This window comes from Melopsittacus undulatus, chromosome 1 (assembly GCF_012275295.1).
Source record: "Melopsittacus undulatus isolate bMelUnd1 chromosome 1, bMelUnd1.mat.Z, whole genome shotgun sequence".
Taxonomy (NCBI): domain Eukaryota; kingdom Metazoa; phylum Chordata; class Aves; order Psittaciformes; family Psittaculidae; genus Melopsittacus; species Melopsittacus undulatus.
The window spans coordinates 4772542-4798041 of NC_047527.1; the positions used below are offsets into that span (position 1 = coordinate 4772542).

Consider the following 25500-nt stretch of genomic DNA (forward strand, 5'->3'; position numbering starts at 1 on the left):
GGCCTCAAATCCTTTCGTATCAAATACATGTTTTGTTTTCCTCTTAAAAAGGAAATAAGACTTCTGGAGAAAGAGGAAGGGGACATGAAGGAAAACAGCATTATTTTAGGGGCAACTCAGTAAGCCGTATTCTGCCTCCATTGCTCAAGTATCTGTCTCAAGGAAGATTGCCAGTAATTTCTACTTAGGTTAATCCTAGCTAAGACTATAAATGTTAGTTGAGTGTCGCTTCCATTGAAGTCCATATGTTCCCAGAATAAAGAACACAGATTTTTCTCAGCATGCTTTGAAAAGGGGGATTAAGGATGGTCACCAAGTACTTTTACAGCTATAGCTGTCTGATGCGATTGTCTTGGTAAAATCTCTCTTCACCATTCCTATGTGAAAGGTATAAACCATAAACTGGCATTTTAGTGCTGGTTTTGGTAAGCAGGGATAGCAGAATTCAACTTCAGGTTTAGGAAGTTTTTAAGCTGTCATTTAAGTGGATAAACAGAAAAGGTCTGTTGTGAAGGGCTTTTGTTTCAAAAGACTCCTGAAAATCAGCAGCTAATGAAGTCAAGTGGATTTAAGTAATCCCTCTGCATTTTAATTCAAGCAATTATCTGCAACTGTACTCTCTGCTAACGGGAGAAATGGTGGTGAAAGGCTGCAGACGTAAAAGAATGAATGACTGTCTCAAAAATGATATTACGGAGCCAGAAAACTGACCAACAAAGGAAACTGCTCTTTAGAAATCATGAAATGAGAGAATAGCAGAAAGAAGAAGCAGGAACTGTCAGAAGGGGAAACTGACCAGAGCCTTGCAAAGCCATGATAAAAATGTTGGACATTTGAAGTGGAAAAACAGGGGAAGGAAGAACAGGTCTGCTTTTAATGGAAATGAAATCCCTGTGAAAAATATTCTTGGATTGGTTCAAATGAATAACTGACTTGCTTTGTGAAGACCAGTGATTTTGGACTGGCAGGCAAAGGAGGGCTCCTCATGGCCATGAAATAGAAAACTAAGAATCATAGAATAGTTAGGGTTGGAAAGGACCTTAAGATCATCCAGTTCCACCCTTTGCAATGGCAGGGACACCTCACACTAAACCATAGCACCAAAGGCTTCATCCGACCTGGCCTTGAACACTGCTAGGGATGGAGCATTCACAACCTCCCTGGGCAACCCATTCCAGTCCCTCACCACCCTCACAGTAAAGAATTTCTTCCTTATATCCAATCTGAACTTCCCCTGTTTAAATTTCAACCCATTACCCCTTGTCCTATCACTACAGTCCCTAATGAAGAGTCCTCCGCAGCATCCTTATAGGCCCCCTTCAGATACTTGAAGCTGCTCTGAGGTCTCCACTCAACCTTCTCTTCTCCAGGCTGAACAGCCCCAACTTTCTCAGCCTGTCTCCATACAGGAGGTGCTCCAGTCCCCTGATCATCCTTGTGGCCCCTTCTGGACTTGTTCCTGCAGTTCCATGTCTTTTTTATGTTGAGGACACCAGAACTGCACCCAGTGCTGCAAGTGAGGTCTCACAAGAGCAGAGTAGAGGGGCAGGATCACTTCCTTTGACCTGCTGGTCATGCTTCTTTGATGCAGCCCAGAATACGGTTGGTTTCTGGGCTGCGAGCACCCACTGAAACCAGCTCATGTTCAGTTTCTCTCTTTGTGAGGTAAAGCTTAAAAGTGTAGTGCACTGGTAATCACACTAATGTTACACATTAAGTAATGGCAGCTAAACAGAGGATATCACTTTATGTATAGGAAGAGCAGAAGGCTGGAAAAATGAAAATCAAAATGATTTAACCATGCAAAGTATGAGGTGATTTACAAGGGTTCAAAAATAGAAAATTCAGCTTGTTTAGGTTGCTCATTAAAGAAGAAGTTGGAAATTTAAACACATCTGTGTATTAGCTGATCACAGTGTAGGACATAATGTAAAACAAAGTAAGTGCTGTCCTAGGAAGTGTCTAGGGAGATTTCTCCAGGAGGAAACATTAGTCATTGGACAGTGCACTGTAGCTCGTGCATGCGGCAAATAGTTCTTTTTGTCTGTGTTCAAGTAAGAGTCAGTCTAATTCAGCTACAGAGGAAATGTTATTGAGTCAACAGTCATTCCATTTTCGTTACTTCAGTAGAGAAGAAGAAACCTTCCCATGTTTAGCTTAATAAACGATGCCTTAAAGACGACACTACTGCTAAGCCATGCTCTCTGTATCATAGATTCATAGAACAGTTTGGGTTGGAAGGGACCTTAAAGCTCTTCCAGTTCCAACCCCTGCCATGGGCAGGGACACCTTCCACTAGAGCAGCTTGCTCCAAGCCCCTGTGTCCAGCCTGGCCTTGAACACTGCCAGGGATGGGGCAGCCACAGCTTCTCTGGGCACCCTGTGCCAGCACCTCAGCACCCTCATAGGGAATAGCTTCTTTCCAATATCTAATGTAAATCTCCTCCCTGTCAGTTTAAAGCCATTCACCCTAGTCCAAGCTTTACAGCTACTGCTGTGTCGTTACTACCAGGTAAAATGAGGTTGATTTGAGTTAGTAGAAAGGTGCTGTGGTTTTGTATTGGTGCATGGTTGAGTTGGGAGAAATGAGGAATCTTGGAAAAACTGTTCCTGTAAAGGTTAACATGTTGTCTTTTATTATCATTTGTTCAAAAGATGATTAGTTAGATAGTCCCTCTATAATCCCTTCAGCCCTAGCTATTCTATGTTTCTAATGTGTAGGAGAGATAATGTTCTTCCAAGCAGAAGTTAGAAGGCAGAATTGATGCTTACATTCTGAAGCCTCTTTTCTTGAGAATAGTCTGCATCTCAGTGATAAAGAACCTGTCAGGGGTACTCTGAACAGTGATTAGATCTGAAATAACTGATCTTTAAACATTTTAATACCCAGGCCAAAACACTACGAAAATTAATCCAACAAACGTTTCGACAGTTTGCCAACCTCAACAGAGAAGAAAGTATCCTGAAGTTCTTTGAGATCCTCTCTCCAGTGTACCGATTTGACAAGGAATGCTTCAAGTGTGCTCTTGGTGTAAGTAAGCAATGGGCCAGTCACCAGAACACATCCTGTCGTTATGACTAATAGGTTTGCTTAGTCCTGCAGCTCATTGCTTGCTTAGTTCCTGGTTTGATGACGAGACAGTTGGATTTCATTAACAACAAAGTGTATTTATCGATTTCACTTAAAACTGTCTCAGTTGCCTGTTAAAAAAGCACCATTTGTTAGTAGGGTGAGAATTGGGTGTTATTAAATACTATTATTGGTGCTTCGGGTGTGAAAGTCAAGCAGATTGGAAGCTGGTTTTGTGAGGAAATGAGACCTCTCAGCTGCTGCTGCTTGTCATTTTTCCCCAATGCCTTTCAATCTACCAATTTCATGCCAGTTTTGAGAGACAGCCTTAACTCTGCAAGCTTTGTGAAGAGATACTCAAGTAGAAATTACAACAGGAACATCAGTGTCCATGAGAAGAGGAAATACAGGAAATACATAGTGCTCATATAGACCTAAGATAAAGCACAGGGAAATGCACTGTGAGTAGCAGGGATCCCCAGGAAGCAAGTCAGGAGGAGTTTTACCACTTACAAACCTGCTTGATTTTAATACATCTTAAATCATTTGAAGAGTTTAAAAGCTTCTAGAGATGAATTACTAAAAAGTGCCATTCTGAAGCTGGGGGATAGCTCCATAGCAGGGTCTTGTCTTACTACTGAAATTCTGCCCTTTCTCCTTTGATTCTCAAGTCAAGCTGGATTATTTCAGTGGAACTGGCCATCGGTCCGGAAGAAGGAATCAGTTACCTTACAGACAAGGGGGCAAATGTAAGTCTGCTTCTGGTTTCTTAGTTACTCCCTTTTAACAGCCATGACCTGTTGTGAACTGAACTTAAAGAGGGAAATGGCAAGTCTTATCTCTGAGTTAAACACAGAAGAGCATCTACAGCTGTTACTCAGATAGTAGATCTTGATTTGGGATCAGAGAAAATGCAGTTGGGTTAAGTAGGGAAACTGTGTCAGCCTTAGCACTGAATTTGATGGCTCTTGTACCCAGTGAAGTGCTCACTTGCAGAATGTAAAGCATTAGTAGTGACTTTCTATTAACAAAACATGCAGCTTATTCTAAATTATTCTTTTTCTTAGGAATGTGTAAAGAAGGGCTTGTTGAATCAGTGTCTGTCATTTGTGCAGTTATTGCTGGCTCATTTGCTTTACTTTTTACCCCTAATAGCCTTTTTATTACCTGATCTTGACTGTATTGCAGTGTTTCCTGTACCCCTCCATGGTGCAAGGAAGTTATGTTCAAACAGGTCCTTCTAGCAAAACATTTGGGACCTTTACAGTCATGATTTAAGTTGAGCCCATGTCCAGTTTCTGTTGTAATTAAGGTAGTGAAAAGGTTTGGAGATCAGGAATCTGTGCCTAGCCAAGAACGTACCTTACAGCACTACATATGGTAGGTATGCAGTGAGTGCAGGTTCCGTGTGGGTAACCTGTTGAGATTCCATTCTTGACCTCCAAGAGGTTGTTCCTACTGTGTACTTCATGTATTTCAGCATGCGGCTGGACTTACTTAACAGTGACCTCTGTAGGCAAGCTTGGTGCTTGGTTTCATTCTGCAATACTCTGTGTATGTGTTGTTGGTCAGAGCCTAAAGAAACTGTGGAAAGAAACAGAGGAACAGATTTCTACAGGTGTCATTTGGAGGTCAAAGTCTACCTGTGCTTTTACAGCATTGGGAATAAAGGCAAAGGATTTTGCTGTAGTTTTGCCATTTTCCTCACTTTCTCCATTGCCTTTCTGCAGCCAACTCATCTAGCAGACTTCAATCAAGTGCAAACTATTCAGTATTCAAACAGTGAAGACAAGGACAGAAAAGGGATGTTGCAACTCAAGATAGCAGGTGCCCCTGAGGTATGATGGTGATATTTGTGATAAACTTGCTAGTTTTGGTTTCCCTGGGAAGGGGTGAAGATGAGTATATTCTTAATGAAGATATTCTGTATATTGTACTTTTGTTCTGGTCCATATTGTCAGCATAAGGATGGTTTACTAAATGTATGCTTCACTTTTGCATGTGCAGGTTTAAGCTGGGGATTGCCCATCTGTGTATGTGTTCTGTGAGTTCAGTTGTTAAACTGCTCCTTCTGCAGTTAAAGACAATACTTTAGGTTTTAACGTTCTGCATTCTGGCCATTCTGTGGTTGTTTAGTTTTTCATGTTCTTAAAGGGGAAAGGGAAGTTGAGTGTGAGCAGTTGTCGTTATCCTAGTCAGACATTTTTGGTGTTAAAATAGAGCTCATTACATGCTTTAGGTTTGGCATATGTGGTTTGTAGACTTCCGTATGTGTAAAAGAAGCCTAATGTAAAAATACTAACTCTTAAATCCAACTTAATAGTAACCCACTTATGTGTATGATGCTACTTCTAAAAGAGGAAAATGAGCAATTTCACTGTTGTGAAAAGGGGAAGTATGAAAGAGAGAAAATTTGTTCCCTCTTGTTACATGGAGGCAGAGCTGGAAGTGAAATCAAATCTCTTCCTTGGTCCAGTGCACTGGAAAACAATCACTGTGGTAGGGAAGGATTGAGGGCAAGTGGGCAAATCTGTGCAGAGGATGATGGATGATGGTGGTATTAAAATCAATAGCATGTCTCCGTGTCTCATCTCTTTTTCCACTGTCTGTCATTTTATGTATTTTTTGCAATTGGGAAGGTTATTTTTTAGGGCAAAGAATAATCTGCTGCCAGAGAGTGGAAAAATGATACCACCTGTAAGAGCTTTAAGGAATAAGCATCTTCAGAGCTATCATAATTCTAGATGTAAAGCCACAGCAGATGTGGTGAATGAACAGTGCTTGACTGGAAATGTAGCTAGCAAGGCACTTAATAAGCCCAGATTAATATTGCATTTGGGTTTAGGGCTTTATTGGTTGTGTTTTCTGAACCTTGTGTTTTACATTTGCTGCATAAAAGGTAAAACAAGAATCTGGTGGTTCTTTACACACACTTGCAAACTGTAAACAGCAAAATGTGTGTGAGCGGAGTTCTGATGCAATGACACAGCTGTTCTACTCAGTGTTTGCAACTACAATAATACCTCTTTGTTGGTGCCTTGTTTTTTTCCTTCTTCAGCCTCTGACAGTGACAGCACCATCCTTAACCATTGCAGAGAATATGGCTGACTTGATAGATGGATATTGCCGGCTGGTGAATGGAGCTACACAATCTTTTATCATCAGGCCACAGAAAGGTAAGGGGATGTTTCGTTCTTGTAGTTGCTATAGTTGTATCTACTAAGAGATTGCTTTGCACTTGAATTAAAGACACAAGGTAGCAGCAAAATCCCCACTTGGAGGCTCTTTCAGAGAGAGGAACCATGAGGCACTTCTGTTATGAGAAACACTGATAGTAAAAGTCACTCTATCCAAAATGACTTAATTCAGACTGGTTTTCAGTAGTCACTGCTTTACACTAAACTGAACTAGCAGAAGTAAATTGTAATTAAAGGCACTCCTAACAAGTATGTGTTATCTTGAAGCGTGATTCCTAATACACAAGTGGAGATTTGGAGGTTGGTTAGAATGCATCTGGGTATTGTTTTGACTCATTTGACTTGTCATGAGAAGTATCATGAGGTTTCCTCATAAAATAGAACTGAAGCAGAGATGCTTTTTGTACTATTTATCAGTTGTTTTTGTAGCAATCCACAAGCTGGAAGCAGTGAAACAAGGGTCTCACAAGGTGCAGGTACATTTAACTTGAAAGAGAGAATTTAAATTAAATTTCATTAGAATTAGTGAGAAACATCCAAGCAAAGCTGCTTAAGACAGAAATTCCTGTCCTCCTGTGCTGATCTTTACTTGTGGAAACTCATACAACTTCTTTGGTTTCTGAAACAGTGAATAAACTTCTTCCCTATTTATAACACAAGAAGAATCCCAGAAGCTCTTCTAGTCTGGAGTTAGATGATATTAGGTCCTTTCCAGCCCAAACCGTTCTGTGATTCTATGACATCATAATGTCAAACTGGGGATGTTCAACCTGGAGAAGCCTCTGAGGAGACCTTAGAGCAGCTTCCAGTGCCTAAAGGGGTGACAAGAAAGCTGGAGACAGGCTTTGGACAAGGGCTTGTAGGGACAGAACAAGGCGAATGGCTTTAACCTGCCAGAGGGGGGCAATTTAGATTAGATATTAGGAAGAAGTTCTTACCTGTGAGGGTGCTGAGGCGCTGGCACAGGGTGCCCAGAGAAGCTGTGACTGCCCCATCCTTGGCAGTGTTCAAGGCCAGGTTGGACACAGGGGCTTGGAGCACCCTGCTCCAGTGGAAGGTGTCGCTGTCCTCTCTTCTTCTTGCCCACTGTAAGAGCACCTCCCTGGCAAAATCTATACAGAATTTACTGTGTCCTCTTCAATACTTTCCATGATGCTTGCAAGCAGCTGCCATCTAAGGTTAGCAGATCTGCATGAGTCCTGACTTACTGCTGCTGTAGGTGACAGAAAATCAACCCACTCTATTTGCACGTTTTCTTTTCCATTTCTTGTTCTTCTCTGACATGACTTACTGTTTTGCTGTTATATCTTCAGATATAACAGATGACTTTGCTGTTATATCTACACCCACTAAACCCTGTGAAGAGCAAGATCTCTGTTTTTATTTTGTTGCACAACTGTGCCTTGCACTGTGGTTTGTGATAGGCTTGATTGCAAAATACATCAATGCATTTAATGGAGTGTGTTTATTTGTGTGATACTCTCATTGGTGTACTTTAACATCGAGCGAAAGAGCAGTGAGGGAGTTAAAAGAACATTATACAGCACTTTGGGAACCCTCCTCTTTGTGCAAACATGAAGAGACTGCCTCCAGTTAAAACCAGTCACGGGGCTCTTTTGTCTGAGGTTCCTTCCTGTGAAGTCTCACAGCAATACTCAACATGTTAATTAAACATCTCATAGGAGAGCTGTACCCACCAGGAGCTGCATTCCCAGATCCCTCTCACAGGGAGCTTTGATTGTATAAAGCACATCAGAAACAAATTATGTACCATGCTTCATCCAAGAGATGTGTTTGCTCCTCTCTTTGAGCTTTCCCCTCCACTAGTTGTTGTAAAAGTACATGTTTATTGCAAGTCTCCTCATAAATTATCCCTCTTGATTACTAAAAGAACCTTTAGATTTTGATCTTATCTGTTTTGTTATCCATTAATAATCCAGTTTCTCTTATTTTGGGGAGAGGACTTGGTAATGTTTAAGACCTGGGCTGTATTGGGCATATGTCCAGTCAGTTTGTTGTATTTTCCATAAATGTTTTGGTACATGGGTCTGCTTAAACCAACACAGAGGCTTTAAACTTAGCATTTGTGTATCCATGATCACACTTAACCCTTTACAGGCAAAGAGCACAACTGAAGCAACTGATTTAGGTTGAAACTGATATTAAATGGCTCTTTACTGATGGGACTGTGCACTCAGCAGCTTTGCTGTGGTCTTAATTCTAGTGGCTGAATTTTGTGTCCATTAATCACTTGAAACAAGTTTCATAGGTAATGCAGAGTTATCAAAGTGTTTATGAAAGGCTAGAAAAATTGGGGTAAAGAAACACCTGAGCAACTTAAATAGTTGTCTGATTGTAATTCCTTTATGGAGAACTCACCTTTACATTGAAACATTCCCTTTGAATCTGGGATCTGGAGCTGGGTTTATAGGAGTGCTGGAAGGTACTGGGTGTCTGTGCCAAGGCTTTGGTAGCTGCAGGGTTGGCTGCTGTGGGAACAGAGATGGGGCTGCCCTGTGCCTGTCACAGCTGCCTCCACACCATTCCACCCTTGTCTCTGACACACACACTTGATAGTTATCATTAAAACACACCTTCATCATGCATTCTTTATGACTTACATCAACAAAAGTTCCCAACATCAGAATCTAAAGTATCATCATAGAATCATTTGGGCTGGAAAAGACCCTTTAGATCATCGAGTCTAGGAGTTAACCAAACACTGCCAAGTCCACCACTAAACCGTGGCCCAAAGCACCACATCTACACCTCTTTCACATACCTCCAGGGATGGTGACTCCACCACTTCTATGGGCAGCCTGTTCCAATGCTTGACAGCCCTGTCATCATTGCGAAACTCTTAGAAACAGAGTAGTTTATACACAGTAAAACTCTCCTTGTCCCATCATCACTTAGAACAGCACATTCCCAACAGCAGCATCCAGGCTCCCCACATCACTGCATTCCTGATACTCTCCAGGGAGCCTTTTTGGCCAGTACCTCTTTCTGTTACTGCCTTGAGCTCCTGAAGCTCCACGCTGGGCACCAGAATGGTGGATTAGGACCAGCAACAACCTCAGCCACTTCTCATGCCCCTCCTCAGTAGGGCAGAGGGAGAAAACAAGGTGAGAAACTTCATGGGTGAGATACAGGCAGAGAGATCATTTACCTGTTACTGTCAGGGGCAAAGCAGACGTGGCTGGAGATAAATGACTTTGTTACCAATTGAAATCTATTTGGGCTGTGAGAAGCAAAGTTTGAGCATCTTCCCCTATTACACTCCCCTCCCATCCCCACCTTCACCACTCTGCTCCCGACCCCTCTCCCAGAGGCTCAGGGGTGTGGATGGGGTCGCACTCAACCCAGCACAGCCCCTCCAGCCCGCTGCTCCCTCCACACCCGTCCCCCTGCTCCTGCTCCCTCTTTGCCTCTGCACGGCCTAAATCCCCCCCAGCTGCTGCATGGGGCCCTCCCTGGGCTGCAGGGGGGAGTCTCTGCTCCCACAGAGTCTCTGCAGGGCTGAGGGGATCCCTGCTCCAGGCCTGCAGCACCTCCTGCCCTCCTCCTCCTGCACCCTCTCTCGGGGTCCCGCTGCTGCTGCTGCTGCTCCCTCCTTGGCTTCCTCCTCCTCTGCCTGTGCCACTTTTGCACCTGCCTGGAACCTGTTTTGCCCCCATGCCTCCCACTTGGCTGAGGGGCTCAGCTGGGTCCTGCACTGGGGCTGCCCTGCAGCCCCACAGCCAACATTTGGGCACAGACATCCCAGCACCATCAGGCATATCCCATGTTTTTAACTGAAAATAGAATTGGGCAAAATGTTGTGGGTTTCAACCTGTGAAAAACAACATATGCTTTTATTCTGATGCTGTTGGTAACAAATTTTGACTTCAGACCTACAAGGGTACTAATGAATGTCTCATAGTCTGTTTGGGATATAAGCTGTAAACTTATATCCCAAATAGATATAAGATGAGCATCAACTTGGAAACACTGCCCAAAGTGAGCAGTTTGTACCCAGAAACCATGTAGGCGTCTGTAAGACCAGCTTTGATCTTCCATTTCTGCAGCATTTCCATGAGGATGGATTTAGAATCATAGAATGGTTTGGGTTGGAAAGCACCTTAAGATCATCCAGTTCCAACCCCCTGCCAAGGGCAGGGACACCTCACACTAAACCATGTCACCTAATGCTCTGTCCAACCTGGCCTTGATGGAGCATTCACAACTTTCCTGAGCAGCCCATTCCAGCACCTCAGCACCCTAACAAGTAAAGAACTTCTTCCTTATATCCAATCTAAACTTCCCTTTTTTCACTTTGAACCTTGTCCTATCACTACAGTCCCTGATGAAGAGTCCCTCCACAGCATCCCTATAGCCCCCCTTCAGGTACTGGAAGCTGCTCTGAGGTCTCCACGCAGCTTCTCTTCTCCAGGCTGAACAGCCCCAACTTTCTCAGCCTTTGTATTTCTCTTTCTCTTGAATTCTCTCCAGTGAAAGGGAAGTTGTCTCTAATACTACTTAATAGTGGATTTATTTCTGGCTGCCCCTTTTGGTTTCTTTAACATATGCTTTCTTTTCCAGTTCCCTCTGTCCATATCTGTCCTCCATGTGATGCATGTCTCCAGCAGCCAAAACGGGGATGTTGTCCATGTAGCCAGTCACTGCATACATCAGATTATGGCTCTCAACCATTGCCATGTGCTTAGGGCTGAACCTGTGTTGTCCACCTCTCCTACTCCCATTAACACAGAGAAGGGCCCAGTTCTGTTCAGTGCATGACAGTGTGTTGCTCTGATACTAATTAGGACAGACTGATCGTCATTGTTACAGAATGGACTGGGTTGGAAGGGACCTTAAAGCTTATCCAGTTCCAACCGTCTGCCATGGAAAAAACAGGCTGCATGCATGGGTCCACCATAACTAAACCCCTATTATATCCAATCTTCCTTTTCACCGTCCTTTGCCAAATTCCATGAGGAATGATTGATTAGACATTAGGCAGAAGCTCTTCCCTGTGAGGGAGCTGAGGCGCTGGCACAGGGTGGCCAGAGAAGCTGTGGCTGCCCCATCCCTGGCAGTGTTCAAGGCCAGATTGAACACAGGGGCTTGGAACACCCTGCTCTAGTGGGAGGTGTCCCTGTCTATGGCAGGGGTTGGAACTGGATGAGCTTTAAGGTCCCTTCCACCCCAAACCATTCTGTGATTCTTTAACAGGTGGGATTTAAGGCTCTTTTGAGTGTTGTTCAGAGCCCTAGGGGAGGCCTGCATAGCACTGGGCAGGACTCTTCTCTTTTGCCCAGTTCCATACAGTGGGAATCTGTAGTGTCCATCACAGTCTCTTTTCTGTGTACCTACCCCTCAGTCTTGCATTGCTAAGCTGTCACTTTCATGCCTTTATAATCTCATCCTTGTCACTCCACGCTACTTCTAAGGATCTTTGTCTTTCATTTGCTACCCCAAAAGATACCTTTTACCCTAACATGCAACACTACCTTCATCTCCTACCTCTTGCTTCTTGTGTAATCTTGCTGCCCTTCCTCTGCCCTTCAGTGTCAGGTGCTTTCTCTGGTCACTTTGCTGAGGTGTTCTAGGTCATCTTCCATGGAACAGCTACTTGTTCCTCTTCTTTTCTGCATCTTCCTTTTCAACACCCCCTGTCAGACAGATCAAAACAGACCTAGGCTGAAGAGCCAAACAGTGTCCCTATGCCTTTAGACAGCAAAGGAATTATGGCATAACACTGTAGTTTGCCCTGTTGGGCATGTCTTCTTCATGCATTTCTCTACTCAGTCCCATAATACAGAAAGGCAAGACTGTAGTTTGCTTCTGTAATGTCTGGAAAATTGAGAAATTTTAACATAAGATCAAAATAAATTAGAATTTATGTGATTTCTCTACAGAGCCTGTATCACTGTTTCCTAAAAGTATTCTTTTTCATGTTCTTTCAGGTCACTTTTTCAGTGCTACAGTGATTTAGAGAGTGAAACTCATTTTCATTGCCTGTCTCCTCTTCTTTCCTGCATACTTCCATCTACTCTCATTCACTGGTGTTTTACTGAAGGATTAATAACTTCCCCATCATGGTTCCCCACATGGATAACAAGTGTCTCCTGAAATCCAATAGGGAAAAAAAACCCTTGAATATGTACACCCAAGCTTTTATAGAATTGTGGAATAGTTAGGATTGGAAAGGACCTTAAGATCATCCAGTTCCAACCTCCTTGCCATGGGCAGGGACACCTCACACTAAACTGTGTCACCCAAGGCTCTGTCCAGCCTGGCCTTGAACACTGCCAGGGATGGAGCATTCATAACTTCCCTGGGCAACCCATTCCAGTGCCTCACAACCCTTACAGTAAAGAGTTTCTTCCTTATATCCAATCTAAACTTCCTGTTTCAGCTTGAACCCTTTACCCGTTGTCCTATCACTACAGTCCCTAATGAATAGTCCCTCCCCAGCATCCCTGTAGGCTCCCTTCAGATCCTGGAAGGCTGCTCTGAGGTGTCCATGCAGCCTTCTCTTCTCCAGGCTGAACAGCCCCAACTTTCTCAGCCTGTCTTCATACAGGAGGTGCTCCAGACCCTGATCATCCTCGTGGCCTCTTCTGGACTTGTTCTAACAGTTCCATGTCCTTTTTATGTTGAGGACACCAGAACTGAACACAATACTCCAAGTGAGGTCTCACAAGAGCAGAGTAGAGGGGCAGGATCACCTCCTACGACCTGCTGGTCACGCTCCTTTTGATGCAGCCCAGGATACAGTTGGCTTTCTGGGCTGTAAGCCCACACTGCTGGCTCATGTTCATTTTCTCATCGACCAACACCTGCAAGTTCTCCGCAGGGCTGCTCTGAATCTCTTCTCTGCCCTTCCTGCAGTGGTACCGTTATCATAGAAAGACTGGCAAAGATTTGAAAATAGATTATAGAAAGCTAATTTCATCTCTGCCTACTCAGCATTACTATCATCTAATCTCAACCCATATGATAAGTTATGTGTTTTAATGATTTATTTCAGTTGTCTTACTTGGAAGTTTTATTGTTTTATTTATATGCTAGGACTTAGCACATCTTGGAGATAGAAGCATTTCTAGAGATGAGATACTGTCGTACCTTCTGCAGGTGATTTATTGGAGTTATTTGTTAAGAATGAATAAGAACTTACATATGCTAGTTTGTTCTCTCAGATAAGAGTTTGCCAAAAGGTCTGTATCGCTACTCAGGAGTTGTGTTGCGACACTGTTCTTGATATGTGTATAGAACAGTCTTTTGAATCAACAGAGGTTGCTCTGAAAGATGGTTGTTTCAGGCATGTATGTTACACTGCACATTGAGAGAGCTTATTTGGAAACCTGAAAATGTCTTAATTCTGTTTTCTTCTTGTTTACACAGAAGGTGAAAGAGCTTTGCCATCAATACCAAAGTAAGTGTTGTGCTTTGTTTTCTTATATATTTAAAAACAAAAAAAATTTAAATATAGTTTTGCTTAAATGATGCTTTAGGACTTTTTCATACATGCTTCATTTTTATTGTTGCTTTTGGGTGCTAGGATAAATAGCAGGTGGTGATTTGGGACCACGGGGGCATAAATGACTGACAGCAGTATTAAACTTTTAAAGATACCAGAAATGAAATCTGGGGGGAGAAGTCCATAATGCATCCATAATATTTGACAGTAACAAAAAAGGAATTTGAAAACACTTGACTGGGATTCAGGTGATTTAGTTTGTGTCCATGGATAAATTTAATTATAGGAGTGATGCTAGACAGCTTTGAATTGTGGTTCCAGTCTCAGTGAGTCCATGCTCTTGTTTTCCTATTTGTCCCCTTTTCTTCTTATGTGAAACACAGAAAGTATTTCTCTTTCTATCATGATTCTGCCATGTCACTTTTTGTTAATAAAGCTTCCATACTGGGGCCAGTTGAAGTTTGGATCTCAGGGTTCAGTGTAAGAAAGAATGATGATTCACACAGCAAACACTGCTTAATCTATTGTTTTAAATATAATAATGTAGAACATTCTTCTCCAATAGTAATTGTGGATTTGTAGAAAATTCTGATCTTGCATTTTTTCCTCTGGCTAGCTTTATGGTGATACTATACCCAAGGTGTGCTGGAGATGCTATCTGCATCTAATAGTTCTTATCATTAGATCTATATATTAGATTGATATATAGTATGCTTAGATACCTCTGCCTTCTTCTCCTCCCAGGCTTTAAGGTGAATAAGAAAAGATTTCTAATTTAAAGTCTGTTTGAACTAAGAATACTTCTTACGTAGTTGAAGTTGGTAATCCATAACACAGTGGTAGGCAAGCCCATTAATTCCTCTTGATTCTTCACACTCCTGGTGCCAGTGGATAGGTTTCCATCCTATCTAATAAGCTGGGATGGGTGCCTCCCCTTTCCATGGGTGGTTCCATATTGTGGCCTCCTAAACTTCAGTCCTTTAACCAAGCCACTTGGGTTCTTTCTGCTTGTTTTTAATCTGGCTGCTTTCTCAATAGCCACACTCAGACCTGGTTTAAAGTCACGTATCATGACATTGTCTCCTTGACCCTTAGCAGGCAGCATCACCAGGATCCAGTAGCAGGAGATAACTGCTAAAACACCAAATGAAATTTAGCAGTTTATAGTGTCTTCTCTCTTCCTTTTGGGACACATGGACTCTGCCTCCTTTGGCCCATCCACCTTATTCTGTTTCTTCCTTGATTCCTGGAAGGAATCCAGCGGTATTATTGTATGGAGTATGGGACACAATTTTTTCCTGAATCTTCAAGAAACCAGCCACTTCAGATACCAGTGCTTGTTCTTCCTACACAGGTCCTGCTGCAGTCCTCTGCTAGCCAAGTGGCTTTCTCACAGTGCAGAGAGGAGTGAAAATGAAGGCAGGAAAAGGAAATGAAGTTGAGGCTGGAAGCAGTAAAATTGATAAACTTAGTGTGCACTCAAATGGAAGAGAAAAAATAGGTTTTTTTGAAATGCATACAACTGAGGAACACAATAACTCACTAACTACATAAAGTTTATCCTTTTTATTTATAGGGCTTTCTGGGATAAAATAGGATTTGAAAGAAAAGGCTTCTTCCTGTTTTGGGGGCAGTTTATCAAAACCGAATTTGTATGCTTGAGTCTGTTTAAAGAAGGGCACTGCCTATGCTCTTCATCTGCCAGCAGAGGAATGAGCTGTTTTCAGATACATAAAACTGGTAGCCAACAGCATCTTGCATCTGGAAAGATGTGCCTTTGCCAGCTGAAATTCCAGATTCCTGAAAGCATGATGTGCAGTACTCTCACACAGTTAAAACTGTGTTTCTGTGGAAAAGAAATAGAAGAATTCATTGGAATTTCTGATGCTAATGAACAATTATCCCTAATTATATTTAAATGTTGCTGGTTTTATTTGCTTGACATCTAAATTGATTTTAAACTGCAGGATAAGTCGTCTTGGAGACAAAAACTATTCATACTCTATTACCAGTAGATGATACAGAAAGTAGAAGCACCATCAGATTCCACACATTGACCGTGTTCAGAAGTGCACAGCTTAATCTTGAAAGCTTGTTAAACCTGGGTTTTGGTTTCTCCTTTCTATTTGCTCTGTCACTGTGCATCGATGTGCTGATGGAAAAGGGAACGCATTCCCTCTGCCCTCCCTCCCCCAGATGGGTTTCAAATGGTAGATTCCTTTCTGACTTTTCTCCCCCTCCAAAGCTGTCACTGTGGGGAATGGATTGGCCCTGCTAATTACAGTAGGTGCCCTGTTAGGAGGAATTCCCAGTGTATGTGACCGGGAAGAATGTACAGCATTCAGCGCTTCCAACCTCTCTTTTACAGGCTGGCCAACAACGAGAAGCAAGGAGTAAGGTCACACACAGTCTCTGTGTCAGGTAAGGCTCATAAAATCAAATGCAAGTTTATTTATAAAGCTAGCAGGCGTTTAGGCAGCCTTGTCGCTGATTTGTTTCACTTCTTCCTATGTGGCAGTTGACTTTGCCAGGATTCTGCTGCCTTTGTAGTGTAGTTTCTAAAGAGAAACTTATTTGAGCTCTCCTACGTAGTGTCACTTGTGAGAACACTCATTTCCATGTGGGAACGCAGGGCCAGGATGCTTCAAAGCAAAGCTGCGTGTCAGTATTTTCACTGCGCTTTGTGATGAAGTAGAATATTGGGGGTTAGAACTTAAATTACCTGAGTGTGTGTTAATTATGAAGCTTTGAAAAGTGAAAATAGGCAATTAAATATTAATGGTTGCTTTTGGGAAAGAAGAAACTTAATAGCGAGTATTTCTTTGTTACTGCTGTTTAGATCAAAGCACTTAATTTTCGCTGTTGAAAATCCCAAGTTAATTGAAGGATGAGCATGGGAGGTGATCCAGGTTGTTCCTTATAGCTTAGAGACTGCTAAGATTTCTCTTAGTTACTGTGGGCTTTTAAAGTCTTTATATTTGAGAGAGGACATTTTCTTTTCCAGAATCTTAAATACTTTTGAGGGATTGATTCAGTGCTGTAGTAGAAAGTACATTTTGTAATCCTTATGCGTAATATTAAAGAGATATTCAATGCCAACCCCTATTAATATTATGTTTTCCTATAGATTTCTAGTATCTGTCTGTGAACCTCAGGAACCAGCACTGGGACTCGGTCCAGTGTCCACCCTTGACTCACAGGGAGGCTACAGCCCCACTTTAACAGTAATGTGAGCACTTAGTGGCATATATTCAAAACCCCAACATATTCCATAGAAGAAGGGGGAAATACCTGTAGATGTTTATTCAGTTTCCTACTTCTCGGATTCCTTTCCCCACCCTTAACCTCTTTTTAAAGATGTTTGAGATTCAACCCTCAGCATAGGAAGCCCAAGTAAACAGACCTTTGTGCAAGAAAATAGGTGGCAGGATCTGGGATTAAAACGTGTATCAAGTTGCAGAGGTATGATAGAGTTTCCTCAGTTACTGTTACCTCTCCAAGAGCAGCTCTTCTCCCTTCAGTCCCTATCAAGCAAGCATGCTAGGTAAGGCAGATGAGCATGAAGCATGGTCAGCATGTTCTCTCTTGATTCATACCTGTGTGGCTCATTTTGGCTGCTAGAAGTTGAAGTTTCTTAAGTGATGAGTACTGTGCTTGTTCATCACTGATCTTAAACCTCCTACTCCTCTGCCACCTCAGGATTTTCTGATCTTTGGATTTTTCTGCTGATACACTTTTACTGTTAGAAGCAGAGATAACTGCTTACTTCATGATCCTTCATTGCTGTCACTTTGACTTTACAAATGTAGGTATCTTTTGCTTAATGCATTATGTCTGAAGTACTCTTGTGTCTCAGAGCTCAAACTCACTACTCTGTAAAGTAGTGATTTGGCATGAACATAGGGAAGTTAGTTATAATACCACTTAACTCTGGCTGTTAGGGCATCACATAAAGGTGAATGATGGGCAAATGAGAGCTTTGCTGTAGCACCACAAAAGCAGCAGTGCAGGAGATGAGCTGGTTGCTCAAGTGAATGGCAAGGAAGCTTTAATGCACAAAGCTGGCTCCTAATGCCATAAACAAAGCAAGAAAATTAAACCAGAAAATGCCTTTTTCTTTCTTGCCAGTACCAAAATCAAAACCAATTAGGTGTTCTTCTTGTATGAAGGTTGTCTATCTTTCCACAATGAAATCATTGTGCTTGTTTCTTATACCATATTACAAACCACTGGAAACACTGACATAATACTGGAATGATTCAAGCCACTGCATCTATTATTCAGTCTTAAGGGTTTGTTCTTCCTGTATTATAAGAAGAGTACATAAAACACAGACATACTTGTTTTGTTGTTGCAGGGTTTTGCCCCCAACATGATTTGAAATGCAGCAAGTGTGACGTGATGTCAGTATATTACATTTAAACCACAGATTGTGGAGATGAAGTTGCACGATGAGGTTTTTTCCTCATCCCAAGAATCTCTTGAGTTCCCAAAGGAATCAGCTTGCTGTAACTGAAGTATTACTTGTTGCAGACAGGAAGAAGTGTCACTCCTGTTGTCACATGTAACTGGATCCATCAGTATGGAACAACGGAGGCAACAGATGTACATTATGTTGGCTTAACCCAAGAGCTGCAGGTCAGCAGAGTGACAGCATCCAGTGCAGAGCCAGCTGTGGGTGATGCTATCTGGGTTTGCAGAATAAGAGCTTTTCTCTGGTGACATTTAAATGACTTAGAGCAAAGGCCTTCAAATAAAATGAGCTTTTATAACTTAGTGACAGCTGTAACATCCTTCATGCCTGTGATAGCTGAAATCATGAATTAATTCTGCCTGTTGTTCTCTCTGAGATTGCTCCCCTTTGTTTAGACCTCTCCTGATGCTAAAGCTAAAGAGCAAAAGCTGAGACAGGCATTCAGCAGGAAAATTAAGCAGTCAGATGTATTTATAGTACTTACACCCTTAGTTGCAAGGGAAGTTTCACAGTGAATTCCCCACCAGAAGGTGGGGGAATGACCAGTAGCAAAAACCCAGTGTGGAACATGATTTGGTGCTCTGAAAGTATTTGTCTGAAGTTGTGTAGGATTGAAAATGATCCTGTTACTGAAAGACTCCTTGTCTGTCTTTTGGAAATGGTTATTAACCTACCTTGACATATTTCTGGGCTAGTGAAATGAAAACTTGTTCTTTCCAAGTGTTTCACTATTCCAAAGCATACAAAGATAGAAGGGGTTTAATTTTCTTACTTGTTTTTTCACTCTCAATAAAGGCCCTTTCAAACTTTGGTGAATAGTGTGAAGTTGGTTCAGGAGTCCAGAGCAGCAGATTGCTGGACCTGGGAGCCAAGCTGTGTATCACTGCACCAGGTTTCACCACACACCTCTTATTACATGCTTCTGTTTCTGTTTCTTCTGGTGATACTTGTTTGCATTGCTTCTTCAAATTCCATGTGCCTTGCAGGGGGATTGTCTTTCACTATGTTCAAGTAAGGTGCCTACCACATTTTCCTCCTTTTCTGAAGAAGAGTGATATTTTTATCCCTCAAAGAGATAGTTCCAACTTTTGCCTTCTCCCTCAACTTCTGTCTTTACATTAAGAAGGAATTCTCTGTACTTAGCCAAGAGCATAGTCAGGAAACAGTAAGGCCAAACTGTTTGCTCTGTGCAAATAGTACGTCAAATGTGTAAGAAGCAGCATGCCAGTTTTACTGTGATTTTATGGAGTAGATTTCCTGCTGTTTTGCTTGAACTCCTCATATTAAAACGTTCTTCTCTAGTCTACAGGAGCTTGTTTTGGCCAGCAGTTTGTTTTGAAACAGCAAACCTTACCCTAAATTAATAAAGGGAAGCATATATTTGCTGATAGATGTGCTTCCAAAACTAGTATTTTACCCAATCATAGATTGTAAGAAGTTCTTCATGAAGTAAAACCAGTAAGTTTGCTTGCTCTCTTTTAACATAAACTCTGACACAGAGGTCTTTGGTTTCTTCTGCCCTATGCTTGCTTATATAAATACAACTAGGAGGAATAAATATGATTTGCCTCCTTTGCACTAGAGAATTCAGTGGAAATAAGTTTCATTACTCACAGCTCAATGTTACTTTGCATTCAGTGCTAGAGAATGTGACTTTTCAGGCCCATTCGTTTCAGCCAGTATTGAACAAGCAGAGGATTGAACAAGTCTTGGCACTGTAGGGTTCTTGGCAGTGTTGGGTACATGGTTGGACTCAAGGATCTTAATGGTCTTACCCAACCTAAATGATTCTGTGGTTCTAAGCAGCCACTTGTGGCATTTGGATGTTCAGGTACTGCTCAATAGAATTAGGTGTTTGTGGGGAGGGAGCTGTAACTGGAGAGAATCAATCACAGAATCCAGGTTGGAAGGGACCTCAAGGATCATCTGAGCCAACCTTTCTAGGCAAAGCATGACCTAGATTGCATGGCCCAGTGCCCTGTCCAGCTGACTTAAAAGTGTCCATTGCTGGGGAGTCCAGTGCTTCCTTGGGGATATGATTGCAATGGCTGATTGTTCTCATTGGGAAAAATTTCCCTCTTGTGTCCAGTCGGGATCTCCGCAGGAATAACTTGTGCCCATCACCCCTCCTCTTTTCCATGTGACTGGTTGTAAAAAGGGAGGCTCAATCTTCTTTATAGCCGCCCTTTGAGTACTGGAACGTGGTGATAAGGTCTTCCCTGAGCCTTCTCTTCTCCAGGATGAACAGGCCCAGCTCTCTCAGCCTTTCTTCACATAGCTTCCCAGTCCTTGGCTCATTTTTGTGGCTCTTCTCAGGACCCTGCCCACATCAATTTTGTATAGCAGGGACCAAACTGAACACAGTATTCCACCTGTGGCCTGACAAGTGCTGAGTAGAGTGGGAACAAGAGCCAAGTGGAGTGGGCATGACAGTAAGCAAGAAGATGAAGCTGTTCTGGTTCAAAGCAGCTTTAGCAGGTGCTTATTTAGTGAAGGGAATTAAAAGGTGATTAAAAAGATGGTCACTGTTTGAGATGTTAAAGCAGCCAGTTTAAGTCGTGTAAGTAATAAACCCCAGGACATATACCTTTAATAGGAAATAGGTTTCATAAAAAGAAGTTTGTTTGTTCCCTGTTACTAACACAAAGAGCATTTTAACATCAGGAGCAGTGTAGCTCAAGTGCCTTGTGGTATGATGGCAGAAGTTTCTAATAATGCTGGTGCCTTGCTAGAATGCATAATAATGCCATTGCCTCTCTAAAGAAGAATAAAAAGAATGTGCTTGCTTATAGGGACTCTAAGAAATTATAGCTGCATCCCATGGTTTGGATATATCCAGTAACATGCCTTGCGAAGAAGAAATCAGATCTCTTGGGAGAGAGCTTCCTTATAGGAACTGAAGGATTTTAGCATCCTGAAAGAGGGGCTTCTCAGTGAGCTTCCAGGTTCTGCCTTAGAATCATGGATTTATAGTATAACATCATTGCACTTACATATTGTGGTTAACTCCTGGTCATGGCAGTGAAGAGTCATGAGAGTTCTTCTCTAGGGTGCTGAGCAGATTCTATTTGAAGTAGTTGCCAATTGAGTTGTACCAAGTAGCTGAAATTTCAGTTTGAATGAAAAAAAATCCATCTGTTGAGCAAGAGAAACCTGATTTAAGTGGGATTTTGGCATGCAGAAAAAAATCCTATGGTATAGTTCATCTGTGAGAGAAACTTTCAGCAGGTTACCTAGAACAGGCTGAAATGAAGCAGGAGCCAGATGTCAAAATGCAACAGAGGAGAAACAGTATACCTATTCACCTGATTCCATAGAATACCAGACAGGTTTGGGTTGGAAGGAACCTTAAAGCTCATCCAGTTCCAACCGTGTGCCATGGGCAGGGACACCTTCCACTAGAGCGGCTTGCTCCAAGCCCCTGTGTCCAACCTGGCCTTGAACACTGCCAGGGATGGGGCAGCCACAGCTTCTCTGGGTAATCTGTGCTAATTTCAGTATTACAACTCTTTAAGATGTTCTTAATGAAGGAGATGTTGGCCTATGGAAGGACCTGAATTCATGGGTGAGTGATGTGGGCTAAGAACAAGCAAAGCTATGAGCAAGGATGGAAAGACAAATACCGTTTTACTGAACCACTTCCCCTTGAAAAGCACAGTTCATGCTCTGTTCTGTGATTCCTGAGCTCATGATGAAGGCCTTTCCTGTGCTCAGCTCTGAAAGAGTTCCTTGTATAGGACTTGTATTTCCTGGTTCTGTTTGAATTAGTTGGTAGGGGAAAAGGTGTTCTTTGCTTGAGGTTGTAAAGCTGGAGTTTTCTTTCATGTTCATTTTATCCAGTCACTCCAAAAAGACAGTGCTGCAAAGCTTTAAGAGAAAGAATTGTACCTTGGGTGCTTATAGCTGTGTACTTGAACTCAGGACTGGGAGGTGTTCAAGCCTAAGTTTTACTACAGTGATTATACAAACCTTGAGGAAGTTGTAACTTCCAGGTTCACAAAGGGAGTTCCTTGCTTCTTAACTCATCCAGCTGTTCCACTGATTGATAAGATAATATAGCTAAAATACCCTTAGCGCTAATAAATCACACTAATTCAGACTCCCTCACAGTTGAATAGTCTGGTGGTGTTATCTTTCTGTATATTAGACTGACTAAAATGCTTCTTGTCAAGCGTAAGACCACCGGAATGAACTGTGGTGACAGTTTAAACATATCTCCTCCATACAGTGCTCAGGAAGTTACTGCTTTGATTTCATCCATCTGTGTTGTTCATTAAAGAGTCCTATCCTCCTACACTCCTCCTTTGTGATCCATTCATTTGCTCTGAGCAGCCAGTTTTGCTCTGCCAGCAATAACACTGTGGTATGACTAAAGAAGTGTTCCATGCATTAACAGGTTTGGGGGTTTTGTTGTTTTATGTCTAAACATGCAACACTTGGAGCTCATTTAATTTCAGAAGCTTGAAAGCAAATAGATTCATTTAGAATCACAGAATGGTTTGGGTTGGAAAGGACCTTAAGATCATCCAGTTCCAACCCTGCCATGGGCAGGGACACCTCACACTAAACCATGTCACCCAAGGCTCTGTCCAACCTGGCCTTGAACACTGCCAGGGATGGAGCATTCACAGCTTCCCTGGGCACCGTGTTTCAGTGCCTCACCACCCTCACATTAAAGAACTTGTTCCTTTTATCCAATCTAAACTTCCCCTGTTGTACAGACTTTTCTAGGGTTTTCCTCAAACCAGTTCAGGAGTGTGTGATTAAAATAGAATGGGACTTCATCCGTCTCAGCCTTTCGATATTGGTTTTCTACTCACACAATCCCAACTGGGTGCTCCAGTAGTGACTACTCTCTGGCCTCGCCACATCCTTTCCTACAGAGTCTGTTGCATAACAGTGATTTTGCTTTTATTTTACACAATGGTTTCAGTGAATACTTTGTATTAAGAAGAGGAAATAAATAAATACAGCCCAGGCCAGTTTTCAGCAGCATTTCTGAGGTTTATAGGCACTTAGGAAGACACCAGTGATATCCTGGCTGGAAGCCAGTGTGCAGTGGTGGAAATCCTTTAAGTAGTATTCATTTCAAGCAGGTAGTCTCTGAGCTGCTGAAAAGGTTTTGTAACTTCTTGGGTTTTTTAACTTAAAACTAGCTCTTCACCTAAATTGATCTTTTGCATCTCTACTGAAGGATTTGGACATTTTTAAGACAAAGCAGTCTTAGTGTGGCAGAAGAGTTGAACAAACTTTAGCCAATACATCATAACGACAAAGTTTTAATGCAGAAGATGGGTTGGACTGACTATCACAGGGCATCTATGTGATGAATTAAAACCACCTTTGTCATCACCATGTGTTGTTCATACGAAATAGGTTAGTCAGGTTTCAGTCAGCTTCTGCTACCCATGTGTCAGTGGGAGATGGAAGAGTATTTCAAGCTTAAATTAGCTTTGTAGCCTGAGCAGACAGGTCAAGAGTTGAAACATCTCATCCTTTTTAGACAGCTTGCATTGCTTCCAGTGACTCTATACCTGTTCTTCTGTTTCAGCAGAGTATTGGATTCCTTTATTCTCCTTTCAGTACCTTTTCAGCAGTCTCTTAGAATAGCTGTGGTATTCTTGTCTTTTCTTTCATCCTCTGAAGCTTTTGATGAAAGTTACCTCAGGTTTCTGTTAGAATGAAACAGCACTGAAAATTGCTGTGTGATGTTAGGAAGGTAAGTCCCTAGGATTGCATTAATGTCATTTACATGGAAATATTGATACTCCAACTACTCCATAATTTTGCCCTCAACTTACACCTTTTTTAGTTTTAGCTTTGAATCTGATTAATGTTCAGTCATTTTCAATGACATTTCCCCAGATAGCAAATGATTTGTCTGTTTAATCGCCCCAGCAGCTTTTCCAATGGTAATTTTTGTTGCTTAGGATACAGTGATCAATCTCACCCACCTGTTTCAACTTGGGATTTAAATCTCCGTATTAGCAAAGAATGGGTTGTACATAGAAGTCTGTTCCTTGTTAGATTTGCATGTGTGACATTCAACATGCAGCCTCCAGACTGGACAGTGATTGAACGTAATATATATACCTTCAGAAGATCTGCACATTATCCCTCCAAATCTGCAGAGCTGTGTAAAAGATGGTGCTTTGTGTCAGTATGGGCTGCTTTGATGGTTCATAGGTTTCCAGCATCTATGAAAAATGTGCAGTTATCCCAAGCTAATTCTCTTTTCCCACCCTTCCTCCAGTCCTCCCACCACCAATGCGTGTGCTGTGCCTGTGGGCTTCTCTGCTAGTACCTGGACCTCCAGGCTGCATTAACTCAGGGTGACTGGACCCGAGTTGTGACTGTGGAGGACTCCCAGGCACAAGATGCAGGTTTTCAGTTGATTGGCTTTTTAAAGCCCCTTTCACATTTCCTGAGATAGAGGAGAGAGAGAAAAGGAGGAGAGGAGAGAGGAGCAAACAGATAACAAGGGAAATAAAAGGAGCAGCTATCCTCAGGTGCTTAGTGTCAACCTGTGTCCTCCTTTCTCACCTTGTGAAATCAGCTGGGACTTCTTTGTATTTTCTCCCACTCAAAAATCTGTCTCTTTCTGATAAGTACTTTGCTAATTAAACACAGCAGGGCAGCTAGGAAAGGGGGCAGTGAGGCCAGTATCTAGGGATTGTCACCCAGAGGTCCTTGCAGAGCTACAATAGCAATTGGCATGACAGGACTGCACTTGGGATAAAACACCCATGGTGGATTCCAGACCATAAAATGTGTCAGTGCTGTATTTCAGTGGGACAGAGCAACTGTGGTTTTCCTTGTTCTATGTAACCCTGCTATGTGAAACGCTTGTTTTGTGTTAGATTAAGGGTCCAGAGAGTCAATACATCCATGTTGAAGTCTGGTGACTGCGAGGAAATCAGAACTTAGCGATAGCACAGTCTGGCAGAACTGAGATGGGGAGCTTGCAAAAGCGGATTGCACTTCTGGGATAGACAGTATTCTTTGCCTAGTCAATGGATGGTGGATATAGCTGACAAAAGATGACTTTTTAATAGATCAGAACTTACATTTAAGAATAACTTTGCTGTAGAAAGAAATCTGAAGGAAAACACCAAACGTGCTTTAGAGTTTCTCAACATTCGGATATCCATTGGCGTATACGGAATTGCAATGTAAACCTTTACCTTCGTTCATTGTAGATGTTTTCTCCGGTCTCTTTTCTTTTATTTCCAAATAATTTGTTTCTGTTTTTCTCTTTCCTTTTCTTGCCTCTGTGTAAAGGAGTCAATCACTG

At 42.2% G+C, this 25500-nt stretch overlaps 1 protein-coding gene across 1 annotated transcript in view; it reads left to right on the forward strand.

Moving 5' to 3' along the window:
* The window catches only part of PTK2 (protein tyrosine kinase 2), a 143143-nt gene that overhangs the window by 67539 nt on the left and 50104 nt on the right, over positions 1 to 25500 (forward strand). The window contains exons 8-13 of the mRNA XM_034068054.1: positions 2891 to 3031; positions 3742 to 3819; positions 4801 to 4908; positions 6129 to 6246; positions 13657 to 13687; positions 16101 to 16153. Of these exons, the coding sequence (XP_033923945.1) occupies positions 2891 to 3031; positions 3742 to 3819; positions 4801 to 4908; positions 6129 to 6246; positions 13657 to 13687; positions 16101 to 16153 (529 nt within the window). The remainder of the gene's footprint in view (positions 1 to 2890; positions 3032 to 3741; positions 3820 to 4800; positions 4909 to 6128; positions 6247 to 13656; positions 13688 to 16100; positions 16154 to 25500) is intronic.